Genomic DNA, 17,509 nt, shown 5'->3' with positions numbered 1-17,509 from the left:
GATATTTGTTGTTTACTCTGTGCCTAGTATCAGCATAATCTTTTAAGGAGTATTTTAGATGTATTTAATTGTCTTACTAACTTAGATATACAGATACAACTAATATCCCTCTTTTCACCTAAGCCAAATAGAGTGCTCAATATTTAAGCCATTTAAGCCCTGGTCACAGTTCCAGTAGAATACCCTAGACTGATCAAATTTTGAGCAACACAAGTGTTTCTTCTCATAGTTCTAATGGCTAAGATGTCTAAGATGAGATGCTGCCATGTTTCTTTATGTAGTAAGAGCTGCCATCTGACCATCTAACTACAGGATGCCCCGTATTACTATATTCTATGAAGAGGAGAGCATTTCATTCCACACAGCAGTAGGTAGAAGGAAAAGCAATGTGGTGCATATATATAAAACCTCTTTTATAAAAACCGTGCCACTTGTGAGGGGGCCAGAAGGCCCTGATCACTTCTTTAATGGGCTGCTTCTTAATATTATCAGATTGGAACCATCTGAGGGTTAAAATGGGCATTGTTAGACCACAGTACACTCAACTCTTAACATCTGAAACTAGCTGTATTCTAGCCCTAGATCACACTGATGTCTGTCTTTTGGTAAAATAATAATAATAATAATAATAATAATAATAATAATAATAATGATAATGATAATGATGATGATAATGATAATAATAAAGACCTGAGATGAAGGTTCTTTGGAAATGAAAAACCTTCTTTAGTTTGTACAATGTAGCTTTCTGGAAGCATCTGTGCTGTTGAGCACTACTTACTTCATATGTTAGTAGAGACTTTCTCACTGATTCTAGACTCACACGAGCACTCCAAGGCACTGAACTGAGATCATGGGTTCCTTTCCAAGAAATCAGGGACTTGGATGTTAGTAAGCTTTGCTACACTGCTCTGGAGATGATGGTCGATCAACCTACAGTAATGACTAGTGACTGGTGTAAGTGGAAGTTGGTATCTCAAGAGGTTTAGAGTGTTACATGGATCTTTGTGTTTCTCCTAAGCAGGTATTGACTAAGGAATGGGAGTGGTTGAGCTCTTAGAGTTCTTAGAAAACTACAAAGGATACAAAGAAAGACCATGAGGTCTGTCTGCTTTCTGCAGCAGGTGGGGGAAGTTCAAGTACTGAGAGTTCAAGAAGGTCTGAAGCCCCACCACCACCAAGGGCTCGTGTGATGCACAGGGAGGGTTACACTAGGAACTGGGGAGTAAAATGTGGTAGGAACACAGAGACCAGAGGATGAGACTAAGTAAGAAAGATGGTCAGGAGTATGGAGAGTTGAAAGAGAAGAAGTCAGGTGGCCACTTTCTTAGCAAAAAACCAAAACCCTTTCCTCTTTATTAAGCTCACAAGACTTGATCTGATGAAGTGCGTGTGGACATCGGCTGATCAATCCACAGAGTGGAGATGAGGATTCTTTTCTTTTGTCATTTTTAAATTGTACTTTTTCTCCCAGAATTTTGTGCAGTGTCTTTTGATCATATTTATCCCTTTCTCTCACTCCTCTCAGACCCATGACCCCTTCCTCACCAACCCAACTTACGTCTGTCCTCCTTTGGTTATTCCATCAGGTACAGTTGGTGCTGCCCATATATTCCTGGGTGTGTGGCCATCCACTGGAGCATGGTCAACCCTTCAGGGGCCACACCCTTATAGAAAACCTACTCTCCCTCTCCAGGCAGTTATCTATTGGCAGCAAGAGTTGAGGGGCCCTCTCTGTTCACCACATCTCCATGCTGTGACTTTTTTTCTGTCCTGAGTTAGCATATATCTTGTTCATGGAATCACAGGATTCTTAATCCAATCTTGCTCTGCTAGGATTGGCTGTAAAACTGTCTTCATCCAGAGCTTAATAATGTGCTCAAGACACCATGGTAATCCACTACATGCCCATGATCAGTTACAGAAAGTACAACTGGCTTCCATCATGTTTCATAATCCAGGTAGTGTGGTCAGAGCCTAAGGCCTTCACCCAGTGTATTCCTAATCTCTGAGAAGTAACTGTGGTCCAGAGTCTCCTTGCCTTCTCTAACATGAAATTAATGTGGGCATAGGTAGATGTGTCTTTTGAAAACTATCAAACACGGATAAAAATATTCTTTAATTACCAAGTCATTATCTTTGTCATTTATTTCCAATTAAAAACTGAACTGTGCAATTACAAATAATATCTTAAGTAGGTAAGTGCCATAATTAGTTTGTTTTTAAGTATATACCTCAGAAGAAAGAGTATGCTATCAATATGGCGATTTACAATTTTATAAAATTAAGGCAAATCTAAGAGGCTGTTCATAGTTTTTCTGCAACTTCATAAAATGCATGATTTAAACTCATTATTTTTCGTTCCAAATGTTACTCCAATTAGGTCAAGAGAAACTTTTCATGTAAAGATGTAGATTCACACTGAGGGAGCTTGGCACAGAATAGCAAAAGATGGAGATGTAGTTATGCTAATTATGACATACCACAAGGAGAATGTTTAAAACTGAGCAAATAATATTGCTTTGATTTGGATACCTCAGTTAATTTAGTATATCAAATTTGATTTGTGCTTTTATCTCAAACTTCAGTCTTTAAAAGAACTATTTAAAGTATTCATGCCTGAATTAGGATCAATCATCATCAATAGGGGATTTTCACTTTCAGTTTTCAAGGTTTTTTTGTTTTTTTATTGTATTTATTTATGTTTTATTGAAAAGAAAAAAAAATTCCGCCTCCTCCAATGTTATAAAACATCCATCTTTGTCTTTCTATAGCCATTGTAACAACACAGGGAGAGACTGACTGAGGGTTGTTAGTCATGTACTTCAAAGGACTGACAGATTTTTCAATGATGTTAATTTTGCCATGGCTTGTATCTGTGCCAGGAAATAACTCAATACACAATCAAATACTTTCCAAGACCTTGATCTCACTGGAACCTACATGATTGTCCTAACCTAGGCAATCTTTGAAAGGCCAGAACAGCAGGAAACCTGTACCTAATATCTAAACTTCTGCTTAGGTCTCTCTGTTGCCATGCTCAAATAGTCAAATTTCACTGAAGCAAAGGCTCGATATAGCTCTGAAGTACCGTCTTCAAATACCAAAAAAACATTAAGGGCTTGAATTGTATACTGGGGAGAAGAAGAAGGGATGCCCTGAACCTCAAAGCCTGCCCAGTTCTGTACACCTAAAGCAGGACAAACTAGAATATTTAGATCTTTAAATGTAAACAGAGATGTAGAAATAAAAAAATGCAGATTAGAACCGAAATATAAATACACATTGTCTTTTATTCCCAAGGAAACATTGGCAAAAATATTTTTGAGCTTGAATGTGCATTGTTAGGAGGAGTTTGAAGACTTCTATGTTTCAGTGACTTTATGTCAAAGGACATATTTCTTTAGAAGAGTGTGCTTGAGTAATATGAAGTTCTTCTGTGAGGAATTTAGGGTTTTGGATCTTTAAAATAATGGCAGGTGAATAACTGTAAGGGCGTGTTGACATTTCCTCTTTTCTTGTGCCCGTTCCACTTGGAATAGCTATGCTAGACAGCAGATGGTGAAGGTCTGGTGTTTATGAGCGAGAACATCACAATTCATTATTCCTTCACTTGCTACCTTGATCTGTGAAGGCAATAAAGCTTGAGGACACATTTATTTGACAGTGGATCACGAACAAGAAAAGGATCCACAGTAATGTCTGACCACTGCCATTTACTTTTTTCCATGCCAAAAAATTTAATCAGGATAAGCCAATTATTAAATCTGTCAATTCATCATATTAGCAAATATTTTTTCATTATCTTTTTTGACATTTTATAAATTTTATATATTTGAGGTGACTCAGCTATTCTCTGCATGACTCCAGTAGCTGAATTTCAGGAAGCTTAAATATGAGGCAAAGATTTTTCTTCCTATTTATTTTGCATAAGGAGTTTCCTGGCTACTAAGACAAAACTCTTTGTCATTCCCAGGTATGCAGAAAGACTTGTAAGCATCTCCCTCTCTAAGTAACCCACTAAGTCCATGTAGTGCTGACCATATGCATGAGTATGGATCCATCTAGTGGACTGTGGGAGTCTACCAGTAGCCGTGTCTGTCCAGACGAATGCTTCTCTTTCCCCTAGTGCTTATGGATTTCTCATTACTTCCCACTTAATGGAGAAAAACTCAAAGCATTCCCATTAACATCAGAAAGAAGACAGGTGTCCATTTTTCCTATTTCAATTTCAAGTGGTCTCTGGAGTCTTATCCAGGGCAGTAAGACAAGAAAAACTGAAAAGGCTGCCTCCCTCTGCCTTCCAATTCTTGGATCCAGAGCATGTACCACCACACTGCTCAGAACACTAATTTTTAAATGGAAGAGACTAATTAAAAATTCTATGCAAGTCAAATAATCAGAATGAAAGAATCAGAATGAAAGAAAAGCAATATAGGATGATATTAAACTGAGTTAAAGAATTTATAAAGAAAAAATAAGAGATACAGCCCACAGTTGTTTCATATGAGAAAACCTGAAAATACTAAAAAGCACTAGAAAATCAAACAGGGAAAGGACTTGAAGAATGCAGACACGATTTTTAAATTACAATGAGAAATAGATAAAAATCCTCTCGTAGAAGCACATCTTAGCTTTGAATGGACAGAGAGCAGCCTTGGACTGGCCCTGTTACTGTTTGGCGGTGGCATTTTGCCCATTTGGCCTAGGAGGAAGGAAGGAAAACAGAATCCTGGAGAACAATGGGAGAGTCTGGAGGATGAGGAGAAAACAGATCCTTCCTGTAGGGGAGGACAGCCTTACAGAACAGTGGGAGTGACTGAGCAGCAGTGTAGAAGAGAGTTCTCAGGATATTTTTGCTGATCATAAAGGATGGGGATTGTTTTAGGAAAATTAGCTTACTTAAATCCTCCCTCCCTATTTTCCTCCCTTTCTGTGTCTCTTCCAATAATGTTTTGAATGTCTATCTTCTTTCATTCTCTGGGAAGAATCATTCATAACTCAGATCCAGTGGATTTTTTTGTTTATTTATTTGTTTTGGAAATGTAGAAAGATTTTTATCCTTCAGCTTCTGAGCCTGTAAACTCATTTAGTTCCATTTTTGTTTTTGTATCTTAGTTGTTATTTTTCCCACATTCTAGATCCTGGGTAATATTTTTTTCAGTTGTCTGAACTTAAACACATACACAGCTATCTCTACTAGTTTATGAAACCTGTACTTACTAACCAAAAAAAAAAAATAGTAGATGTATATACACACCGAGGATGGGAGGGAAGGAGGGAAGGAGGGAAAGAAAGAGAAAATGCATTGGCTACCCTGTATGTACTTCTGAGCACATTCACACAAGGAGAGCACCTTCTACTTGTATATACATGTTCCTACTCTCACACAGTCTTTACCCCATTCCGTATCTATACATCCAATGTCCAGCCTCAGAAACACAGAGATGTGAGTAGAACCCCATCCCATAGACACATGAACACACATACACACACATGCTTACATCCAAAGTCTCACACACACACACACACACACACACACACACACACACACACACAAAGTGCTTTGTGCCCTTATGCCTTTCTCTCCTGAGTGGCTTCACCCGTCAGCCATTCTCATCCATAACTTCAATGATTCCCGTCGGCACCTTGTGTATAGATTCGAAGGTTGTAAATTTATTGTTTCTTTTCCATGGAGATTTTTTTCAAACCTTCCCCCTGTGATCTATAAATAATAAATAATTCCATTAGTAAAGTAATGGATGGTGTAACTTTTATGCAGAGTTTGTCTGGTTCACTGTTCTTTAGCATCACTCTCATGACAGCCGTGAGCTCAGAGAGCTAGGGCACTCAGTCAGCTCACAGTGTAAAGTCTCCCTTCCTGTGTTACCCAGCTGTTTCCTTTAGGTTCTCATAAATTATTATGTGGTTATATAAAAGAGATTTGTCTTATTTTGGACTATGTTTCTGTGTATAGGTATGTGTACATGAGTGTGGGTGCCCATGGAGGCCAGAGGTGTCAGATCCTCTGGAACTGGAGATACAGATGGTATTGAGAGGCCTTGATGGGGAAGGGGGGTTAGGAACCAAAATCTGATCATCCCCGAGAGCAGTATGCACTCTTAGCCGTTGAGCCATCTCTTCAGCTCCTCTGTACATGTTTTAAAGGGTGCTTTCTCTGTGCTCAAGTAGGTTCTGAAAATATTGCATTGAACAGGCTCTGATAATGCAGGACTCTTCAGAACATTACAGATAATTTTCTGTGAGCCAGGCAGTATTTTCAAAACACTCCTGGCCACATCACCTTATTTTTGCATTGGTAGATTGTGTCTCTGAGGTAAGTGTCCCCTAGGAAATACTTTAGGAGTCAGTGTTCAAATGGAGCACAACACTTTCCTTGTGCTAAGGAGAAACTACTTGACAGTTTTTCAAGAAGTTCAAGTTTTGCCTCAGCAAATTTCCATAAAACTGACACTTCTTGAGATTTTTAGTGGAAAGGAAAGATAAAAATCTGCCCTAGGCCAAGAACAAATAATTCTATAGTAGTGTTTGTTAATGTAAGTTTTTATAAAGTAGGTCTTTGAAAATCAGTCACTAATCTTTATAAAGAAGGTAGAGGATTAATTCTGTTTTGACCAGGTATTCCTTTAAGTGTAATGCCAGGGTCTTTTGCTTTTTATTCCACAACAGAAAGTCATAGAGAAGAAAGGAAGGGAGAGCAGGAGTGGAGGAGAAGAGAGGGGAGAAGAACAAAGAGAGAGACGGGTTTGACTGTGGACACAGCACTAGTACAGAGATACAGGGCAAGGCAGAGCAGAAACACCTGTCTCCACTGTCAGGTTCCTTCTGAAACTTTCTTTTGTAAAGATGAACTGCAATGAGCCATACGCTCTTCCAGGACCTCCCCATAACATCTGTCACCATTTGGACCATGATACCCAATGCTTGTGTGACATGGTGGGCAGATCCCAAAGAGCACATGTGATACTTGTAAACATTTCTTTCCTATAACTTTCATAAACTAGAAGAAAATATAGATATGAAGACCACTTTGCCAAAAGCAGTGTCTGTCTCCCATTTACAGACTTAAGGCATTAAGAAAGAAGTACTTTGATCAACAGCAACTATCTGGAAAATCCAGGGTTCATGTGGGTTTGAAATCTGGCCTGCCCTCTTCCTCTCTAAGAGCCCATCTTTATTGACCATTCAAGACCTTAAGATTCTTGAAAGCAGATATCCCTCTACTGTTAAAATTTTCTTGTTTTGAATTCATTTAATCTTTAAGAATTCCATGTATGTATATAATGTACATTGATTATGTCTCCCCCTTGTTCTTCCTCATCTTCTGAACCCTTTCTTCCCACATGACTCTCCTCAACTTCCTGTTCACTTCTTGTTCATCCATCTCTTTTTAAAATGTTTATAACCCACTGATCACAATAGTTCTGTGCATATGAACTTAAAAGGACAATCCACTTGAGCCTAGAAAACCAACCAGATCTACAACTCTAAAAATAACTGACTTTCCTTCATCTAGACATCATCAGCTGCCAATACCTCCTCAGCTATGCATGGGAGCCCCCCATGAGTCCCTTGCCTATCATACTAGAATGTTGGCTAGCTGGGTCTTTTGCAAATCTTGTCCAGGCAGCCAAAGCTGCTGTGAGTTCAAGAATGCACGTGCCTTATCATGTCCAGCAGACACTACATGTCAGCAGTCTGCTCTGTTCTCTGACTGTGAGAATGCTTCTCTTGTCTCTTCGGTGATGTTCCCTGAGAGCTCTGCTCTCTCTCTCTCTCTCTCTCTCCCTCCCTCCCTCCCTTCATGCCTCCGTGTGTGTGTGTGTGTGTGTGTGTGTGTGTGTGATATACCCTTCATGTCTCCGTGTGTGTGTGTGTGTGTGTGTGTGTGTGTGATGTAGATGTGATATAGATATCCTATTTGGGGGCTGAACCCTCACATAAAACTGCCCTTTGAACAATTATAGGTCTTCATATTAACCGCCATCCTCTGCAAAAAGAACCTTCTCTGATGATTAATATATTAGTTACTTTACTATTTCTCTGATAAAACATCATAACCAAGGTAACTTATAGAAGAAAGAGCTGATTTCAGCTATGGTTCAAGAGGGTTGATTCTATCATGGCAAAAAATATGGCAACAAGTAGGCATGGGGAGTGGAGCAGTCAGCTGAGACCTCACATCTTAAGCTATAAGCATGAGACAGAGAGAGTGAACTGGAAGGAGATTGTCTGATAGAAAAACTAATAATTGCAAAGGAACTCACAAAGGTGCATACATTCCAGGTCGTATTTTGTAAAACCTTGATTTAATATAAAAGGTGTTAATTCCTAGTAGGAAATTAACTTTTCGGATGCCTTTTGCTTGGGGATTCAAGGACAGCTGTTCCTCTGCTGTTCCTCTGGGGGATGTTCTGTACACGCCTAATGTATAATTTAATTACAAATCATGTTTTAGCTCTCAAACCTTCCTACTTCCTCTGCTTGTTACATTGTGCTTTCCTTGAAGGCCACGAAGCCAGTGTCATTATCTCATTTGAAAATGCCTCCCCACAGATGGCCTTAACCAAGAATACATTCTTCAAATAAGACTTGCTGTTCTCAATCTGTAGATTACATTTAGGGGGAAAAAACTTTCTCAAAAATATTTCAGAATCCGTCTCAGTATCTTGGTTTCGCTTCCAGGGAGGGCTGTCTTGTCTTAGCTTCAGATAATTTCATGCACAAAAGTGTCTGAGGCAACTCTCTCTCTCCTGTTCACTTTTCTCTCCTGATCCCTTCAGAATAAGATCATCCTGGACCCCATGACGTTCAGCGAGGCCAGGTTCCGGCCATCACTGGAAGAAAGACTGGAGAGCATCATCAGTGGAGCGGCCCTCATGGCAGACTCGTCCTGCACACGTGATGACCGTCGTGAGCGTATTGTGGCCGAGTGCAATGCGGTGCGCCAGGCACTCCAGGACCTGCTAAGCGAATACATGAATAACGTAAGTGCAGGCCTCCGGCCCTTCTCATCTCAGTGGATCACGCCTTTTACTCTTGTGATGAAATTAGTCATAGCAGGAAAAGAGGACAGGTTTTCTGAAGAAGAGTATGGTTTTGCCAAAGAATTGCTTTGGGGGAAGCCTATGCTCTGATTATGTTTCTAAGTGTGTGTTCAAGATGGAAGAATTGAGTGGAGTGTAAAATCTAAGAACTCAGTTGTTCGAGTGGTGTTGTCTTGGTCATTTCAATGGTTGCAATTTGATTTAAGTAGGATTTCATTTGGTGAAGGTGGATGATTGATAGGAACAAAGGAGGCTGTGCCAATTGGTCCTTCACAAAGTACATTTTCAAAGCTAAAAATAGCAATAGATGCTAATCTTCAGCCCTGAAAGGCATTAATAAGCACAGCGAGTTTTAAAGTGTTCATGCTGGTCCAACAAAGTGGAAAAGTTCTAGCTGCCCACAAACTTGGGAGAATTTATTAGCCCTATTCTGCAAGTAGCAATTCTTATGAGTGACTTTCCAATAAGTGTGATGGGAGTTTCACTGTTGATGGCACAGACAACAATCTTTCTCTCCACTTCTTGTAAATTGTGATGTGTGCTTGTGTGTACATGTAAAATACAAGGTGACTGAATCCATACTCTTTGCTTTGGAAGGCATTAAATTATAGCTGTGTTCATTTGCTTCATGCTTTAGATAAGTGCCCCAGAGTTTCCATTTATGAGTGAGCATTGTTCTCTCTGTTCAGGATTCTTGTCTCTGAGATGATCAAGTACAAGTTGGAAAAAAAACAAAACAAAACTGTCAATCAAGTCAGGGCTTGGTGTGTACTGTGTTGTCCGAAAGTCCTTTATGGCACTGAGGTATGCTAACAGGGATGCTGGGAAATCTATGACAGCTTTGCACTATGGTGCAACACTGCTAGACAATGCTGAGACAGAGTTACCATCCCCAGCCCCCGCTCCCCACCCCACCCCACCTCCGCAACCAGTAACTCTATTGTTTAAGTAAACCCAGGTAGCTTACTAAATCAACAGTATAAACTTCAAGCAAGTAGCCAGACTTTTTCTGTCATTTGAAAAGCAAAAGGAAGTATAGTGGGAACAGCCCAGAAACTAAATTGCCAGATTGTTTCCTGAGCCATTGAGATGACTCAGCAGTTAAAGGTTCTTGCAACAAGCCTAGAGACCTGAATTGGATCTCCAGGATGGAAATGGTGGAAGGAGAGAACTACTTCTGAAAGTTGTCCTTTGACCTCCACGTGTGTGTGGCGTGCCAAGAATAAATGTAGAAATAAAAAAATCACTTTCCTTTCCATGAACCTTCAGATGAATTGAATTTGGAAGACTTGCCTATTTTCAACAAAGAATAAATTGTGGATGTCTGCTATGGTACCTAGGCATTTGTGAGGATTTCTTTGTGACCAGTACATGCTGTGATTTGACTGCATAGATGTTCTATAGAGTACAGCTAGAGATGTTGGTGACCTAGGGCTATCCCACCCCGAGCAAGTCCTTTGCATAACAGATTTGTGGAAAAGGGATACTCACAGGATCTAGAATTCTACTTGCCGTTGCTTTTAACAGAACAGCACGAGGCTAATGACATGACTGCAGAATTCAGCTTTGTGTTACAGAACACTAGGATTCCCATCGATGAACAATTATTCCCAAAGAAGGTAGTAGGAGTTACAAAAGCTGTGATGGTTAAAGTCTTAAGATCAATAAATATGAATAAAGTATGCTCCCATGAATAGAATCTGTGGGATGTGATGAAAGAACAGGTAATCAAAGTGTGAAATATAATTCCATTTGTCATTTATCGATAGAGTACTATTGAAATAGGTGGATTCTTGTTTGGCTGAGTGTGTGTGTGTGTTTGTGTGTGTGTGTGCGCCCGTGCGTGCATGCGTTTGTGTGTTTTTTTTTCATTGTACGCTCATATGGACTAGCAGAGTTTGGTGCCTTTTGTATTTTATTGAACTCTAGTCTCTTGTCATTTGATTAGAATCTTGGGATTCAGAAATAGTTTATACTTTCATTAAAATCCTGGCTTCTTACATAGTTGCAGAATACATAGAAGGTGTCATGTTCAAATTTCCAAGTGTCCAACTCTTATTCATATCAATGACTTAAACAAAGCATTTTCCATTTGAGTTCTTTTTGAACATGTATGCTGTTCTGTTGAACATCACACTAATGATTTCAGGGTAGAGCTTCAGGCAGTCAAAATGTTACCATGGTTCCTATAAAGTGTTTTTATTCCCATGTCTATAAAATCAATATGCTTATTTTGATATAGCATATATTGCATAAAGAGACGGATTACAGCATATCTTATTTTAAAAGTCTGTGGCAATAAACTCTGACTCTGCTATCGTGCCTGCCAGTTATATATTGTTTTCATTTTATAAGCTGTGGGAGTAAATATATCAATTATCACATATTTTTCTGTTAATGTGTTAATGACATTAAGATGAAGAAATCATAAACCCAAATCCTTAGAGATTGAAATCTTGGGGAAGCAGTTATTTTTTAATTGCAAAAAAAAATATCCTGATTAGTCCCACATAAAGATTCAATTTCTAATAACCCATTGGCATCCAAAACAATTCTAAGACACTGGACTTAGGAAATGGTGTGGAATATGGATGGAGATTGCCAAGGATTGGTGGGCACTAACTGATTGAAGGAAAGCAATCTGTCTGGGGCACAGGTTGTACTTCACCTACTTGGATCATATTAAGTTCCTTCTGATCGTTGTTTGCTAGAGGTTGCCATAAATGTAAGTGATTTGATGAGTTTGTACATGTATGATTTGAAAATGCAGCAAAAATTGTGCACTTTAAAAGGTAACTGATAAGAGAAAAGCCTGTGTACAAAGACACCAGAGACAAAAGCAGGCATCTGAGAGCAGACAGCATTGGGTAAAGAGTTCATAATGGTCATAGGAAATTTTTCAATTAACAGGTCCTTATGTTGGTCTTTTCAGTTTCAGAAACACCCATAAGTGTTCTTTAACACAGTGCTCCCTTTGATAGACTGTCATTATAGTTTACATGTGGGGTTTAATGAGTAGAGGCTCTTTTTCAAAAAGATGAACATGTAAATTGGGATTGGTGCTGTCCATGTAATTGTTGCAGTATAACATGTTCCAAATGATAAGGAGTCAATAGCTGTCCAATGAAAGCTATTTTATGCATCTTAGTTTGGGAAGCCTTAAATTTTCTTCATTAAACATATTAAAAATAATTTCAAATATGTATTATTATTAGCTTCTTTGTGAGGGGGGAAAAGGGAGCTTCATGATAGGAGAACATGGTATTTTACAGATAAGAATTTTAAAATGGATTGAAAATTACATTCACTCAACAAATGTACAAATCACTCTTTTATGCCAGGCATCACATTAGCAATGCAAGAGTGAACAGAACCAAGCCCTCTGCTTCCCCAGGGCTTGTGCTCCAGAGAGAGATGATGGACTTCACATGCTTGAGTGCTTTGTGCCAGAGATATTTCATATAGTGATAAGCCCAAAGTCAAAACAGAAACCCCAAGAAACAGGAGGGAGGGAGAGCTCTGAATATGGAGGATACAGAAACATGAAAGAATGGCAGATCCAAGATCTTCTGGAGGTGAGGGGACAGAGAGCACATTAGGGTGAAGAAGCAGTGATGCCAAGGGCCTTGTTTATGCGCAGGTATCTGGTCTACCAGGACGTCTGCAAAGGGATGAAGCACCTGTCTGCAGAGGGCCTTGTGTATCATTACACAGGCTATTTCTGTCATGCTAATGGGAGCAGAGGACATCTGAGAGTGGAGAGTACCTCTATCCAGGCATCCAGTACAGGTTATAGGGATGTAATAACTGGAAAGATGGAAGAAAGGTCAAGAGAACCTGGGTTCTGAAATAATCCTCGTTAGCATGGCCTCCTTAGACAGATGACAACAGTGGAAGTGGAGCAAAGTGTCCACATTTTGACTGTGATTTTCATAAAAAAAAAAACTTTCATACAGCCTAGCTACTGAGAAGACTATGTCTGCTATATAAATGTAAAATAGACATCGGACATCATGGACAACATTTACAGACATGTCAGAAATCCTCATTTGATTTAAATTGCACAGAAAATTTTGATTTACTCCAATGTAGTAGCAATTTGTAAATAGCTCACTTGGCAGTACCTGCATACTTTGCTAGACAAATTGTACTTGAATGGGTAGTTAAGTAGAAAAATTGTGTTTCAAAATTCTGTCACCAAAATGCCTAAGTATGCTTCTCTTTCTTATAAACAACTGAAAAAATAAACTATGCGTCCTAAGTACTAAACTACAGTTCAGAACATAAGAAAACTTTAATCCTTATTCTAGGTACTAAAACGGTAGATGTGCAACCCTGAGAGGCAGTGAGCTGTTTTCTTCTTCATGCACTATTCACTGATGGGCCTTGGTGAGATTACGGACTGTGATTGCCTGGACCATGTGTGTGCTGCATCTTGGTTCAATTCTATAGCCATTCACTGTTTAGTTATAAGTACTTTATTGTATATGCATATGTATATGTGTCTGTATGTGTGCACATGCACGTGAATGCAGATGCCCACAGAAGTCAAAAGAAAACTGGAATTACACGTGGCTGTGAGCCTCCCACATTGAGTGCTGAGAAGTGAACTGGGATCTGCAAGAGCAGCAAGCACTATTAACTACCAAGCCTTCTCTCCAGTCCTACTACATATTTTTTTTAAGTAATGAAATGTTTTGTCTGCTAAATATGGGGCTAGGGAGATGGCTCAGGGGGTAAAGTGATTGCTATGCAATCATTGAGACCTGAGTTCTATCCTCAGTACCCACGTACAAGCCAGGTATGCCAACATGTGCCTTTTACCCTTCCATGGGGCTGGGGGCAGGAGCAGGCATGGAAAAAAAAAAGATGGATCTGAAGGGGTCACTACAGTCTAACTTATTCAAACTGGCGGGAGACACCCCACATTCAATCTCTGACTTCCACACATGCCTGCCTAAACTTGGTATTGCTTGCGCACACACATACACACACACACACACACACACACACACACACACACACACTCACGTGCTCATACAGTTCGGGAGAAAAATCTTCACAATTAAAGCAGAAATCCCTTTGGGAGAGGACCTTGGCGATCCGCATTTTGTCAAATTAGCAAAGTACTTTTTATTTGTATTTTTTTAAAAATAAAATTACACATGAAATACATGGATCCATGATTTTTTTTTTTTAGCTTGTTGGAAGCCTTCCAGTGGATCCATGTCCTTAATGTGCAAACTGCTACTGAAAGTCAGGTAATTAGGAAGCACAGTGAAACACTGCTGTGAGGTGACACAAATCTATTTTAAGTGCCTGAGACATCACTGTCCCAATCTCAGCAGCTTTGCACTAGAATGTAATGTAAGTGGGTATAGCAGTAGCTGTGAAAACATTCCATAACAAAAGAACAAGTTGGAGGAAAGGGATTTCTTTTAGTTTTTGTTTGGTTTTGTTTTAGCATACAGCTCCAAGAGCGGCACAGTCCACCTGCAGGGAAGGCATGGCACTCAGAAAGCAGAGATCCCATTTCCCGTACACAGAGGAAGCAGAGAGGGAGACAGAGAAAGAGAGGCTGAGCTAAACCCAGTGATGGACTTCCTCCGTCAAGGCTCCAACCTCTGAAGATTCCACAGCTTCCCTCAATAACAGAAGGGAATGTAGTGTTAAAATACCGGAGCCTCTTGGGAGATTTCTCATTCAAATGATCGCAGTGAGTGGGCTTCCCCACAGAGCCCACATGTGGTGGTCTGAGGACTCAGTGAGGTCCATAAAGGTTATTTGCAGTCAGATCATGATGTAAAAACATAGCCAAGTTTACACAAACCCTTCCTTGTTGTTTGGTTTATTTAGTTTCACATTTCCTTACAAGCATGTCTTTTATGTGAGTGTATTCCCTTCTGTACCCCATCTTAACTCTTCTTGTCCTCCTTTTCCCTCAACATTCCCTTCTTGTCCTCTTGACAGCTCCACATTTGCTTGAAAAGTCATTTATACATACATTATTTTACACATCTACAGAGAAAAGCAAAACCTTCTTCCTCAGCATTGTATGACATGCAAGTGAGGTAATATTCAGGGACACAAGACCTCAGAAAACAGTTTTCTATTGTTATTATTTTGTTTTGTTCTTTGTAGCATAACATGTATATGCAATCATTATTAAGAATAAAGATTAAATAATAAAATATACATTAAAAGATTCCATGCTATTCCCTATATTCAATTACTGTTAAAAGTTGAGCATGTGCCTTTTTGATGTATACAAGCTTTCAGATGTGCGAATACATACAAGCTTGTACTATGCCTTGATTTAAAAAATAATGTGGTATTTTGTAATCTATTTTCTCTACTCAATATTTTGTGAACATGTTTCCACATAAATAAATAATCTCTAAACATACGCTTCCTGGCTCAATAGTATTTTATTATATAACTATGTTATAGCGGACTTAGAAGCAATTCATTTTGGGTACAGCGATGAGTGTAAAGATGAGTGTTGAAAAAGATAAATATAGAAGCCTATTTGTGTGGGCAGTGTGGTGTGATTTAAAACCAAAGTGTGACTAAATAAAAGATTTAGGAAAGGTGTGAACACAGACTTGAAGTTTAGAAAAATTTTCACTCCTGTGAAGTTTCATGCAATCAAACCTTTGTACATAAACAAATGTAAATTTCTCTGAGATCCTAGGTTGTCCTTGAATGCAAGGCTGTAGTTATGCTTCATCTTAGTATTAACATCTTGTGTGTAAAAATAGACTCAGTAGTGGCATGTGCCTGCTATGCCAGCAACTCAGAAGCATGAGGCATGAGGATTTTCTGTTCAAGAGCAACCTGGACAGCCAAGGGAATGAAATCCCACCTCAAATGAATAAATACACAAAAGAAAAGCATCACCTAGAAATTACCTTGCATGTATTTTTCTGTGTATTAAATATTTTACTGTGTATAATTGATTTTGTTTTATCTGGAAAAAAACCAGGTTTCCATTGTGTCTTCTGTATCCACATGCAGCTAAGAAGGCCCCTACAATTACAATTAAGTCCAATGTCAGGGTTCCATATCAGGTCTCCTAGAAAAAATGAAAAGATTCAAAAGGATGTGCCACTTGATAGATAACATTAGCTAGGAACTGTTACTCTGCTTCATTCCCCTCCTATAGGAGGGCAAGCACAAGAGCCAATAGATGCAATTGCTTGTGGATGCAGGGCCTGCCTAGGCTGCAGCTCAGTTGATAAGGTACTTGCCTAGCATCTGAGAGACACTGGAATCGAAACCTGCTTTATGTCTTCTTATGAAGCTATTTTAGGAAAGATAGAAAGATCCCAAAACCTCAGATTTTCTAGCAGTAAAATGGCCAAACCGGAACTCACACTATCTGGGAGGCACTTGGAAATAGAATAAGCAGGGGCCAGGAAGAAGGCACTGTGTCAAGGGAAACTTATTTTCTGTCTTCTTCCATGTGCTCTTATTTGGTTTTATTAACTTTAAATAATAAACCCCACGTTATCAAGGTTATTGTGACTTTCCCAGAGAAGAGATAACAGCCAAAAAAGAATGCCTCCTTGGTGTGTCTAGTTCAGATCAGTTTCTTTTCTGTTCCCCATGCTATAGATGCCCTGAGCTATATGTTCCTATCTTAATGAACACTATGGGGGCAATCATAATTACTGACATGGCTAGGGAAGAACATAATAAGAACCCTTCTAAAATCATAAGACTTTTGTGGACAGCTGTCTGGAATACATGGAAACTAGACTGGTACACATAGGGCTCAGGCCTCTGTACACTTAGAAGTCAGGCACAGAACTTTAGAGTCAGTCATTCAGATAGGCAGCATGGCTGAATAGGAGATGAAATGTGGTCCTGTTGGCCTCCAGAAGTAGCTGAGTAAAGATAATCCACTTGCTTTGGTCAACTGAGATAGACTGATATCCTATGTAAACATGGAGGTAATTTGTTAGGTTTTATTAGCAGGTCTTCTTTTGTACCTCTGAAGTGTTTTGACACAAGTCTTGAGTCTAGGATTAAAACTATTTGGCAGGCATATGTTAGAAGCTATAGTATGTTTGAAATCTAGGTTCACTTTGAATGGATCAGAGCGGCCACTCCAAGACATTTTTAAAAGCTTGGCAAACACAGTAGTAGGCCAACAGACCTAAGTTACGCCATTTCTCTTTACTGGCATCTGTTAGTAACTGATAAGAATCTAGCAATGAATCTGTTGCTATAGAGACCAAAGTGGATGCTCACCGACTAGTGCTCTTGAATTGAGGACAGCAAAATTGTCTTAAGAATGAGGGTCCAGTCTTTGCTATGATAAATTAAGGCAGTCAATGATTATCTGACTTGAGAAATCTTCAGTTGACTTTTTTTTTCCACTGAAGCAAGTGTTCAATCATTCATTTCTGTCTTTTTCTCTTACTCCTACCCTCAGT

The 17,509-nt window shown here is 39.2% G+C and overlaps 1 protein-coding gene across 2 annotated transcripts in view; it reads left to right on the top strand.

The window, feature by feature from the left end:
* The window catches only part of Ctnna2 (catenin alpha 2), a 1,108,102-nt gene that overhangs the window by 364,503 nt on the left and 726,090 nt on the right, over nucleotides 1–17,509 (top strand). For both annotated transcript variants that reach the window (XM_041679862.1, XM_041679872.1), the window contains exon 7: nucleotides 8,805–9,008. In XM_041679862.1, coding sequence (XP_041535796.1) covers nucleotides 8,805–9,008 — 204 coding nt within the window. The remainder of the gene's footprint in view (nucleotides 1–8,804; nucleotides 9,009–17,509) is intronic.

Source organism: Microtus oregoni, unplaced genomic scaffold (assembly GCF_018167655.1).
Source record: "Microtus oregoni isolate MIOR12 unplaced genomic scaffold, Mior012 000002F_ref0000024, whole genome shotgun sequence".
In the NCBI taxonomy this organism is placed as follows: Eukaryota; Metazoa; Chordata; class Mammalia; order Rodentia; family Cricetidae; genus Microtus; species Microtus oregoni.
This window is presented reverse-complemented; position numbering and strand designations above follow the sequence as displayed.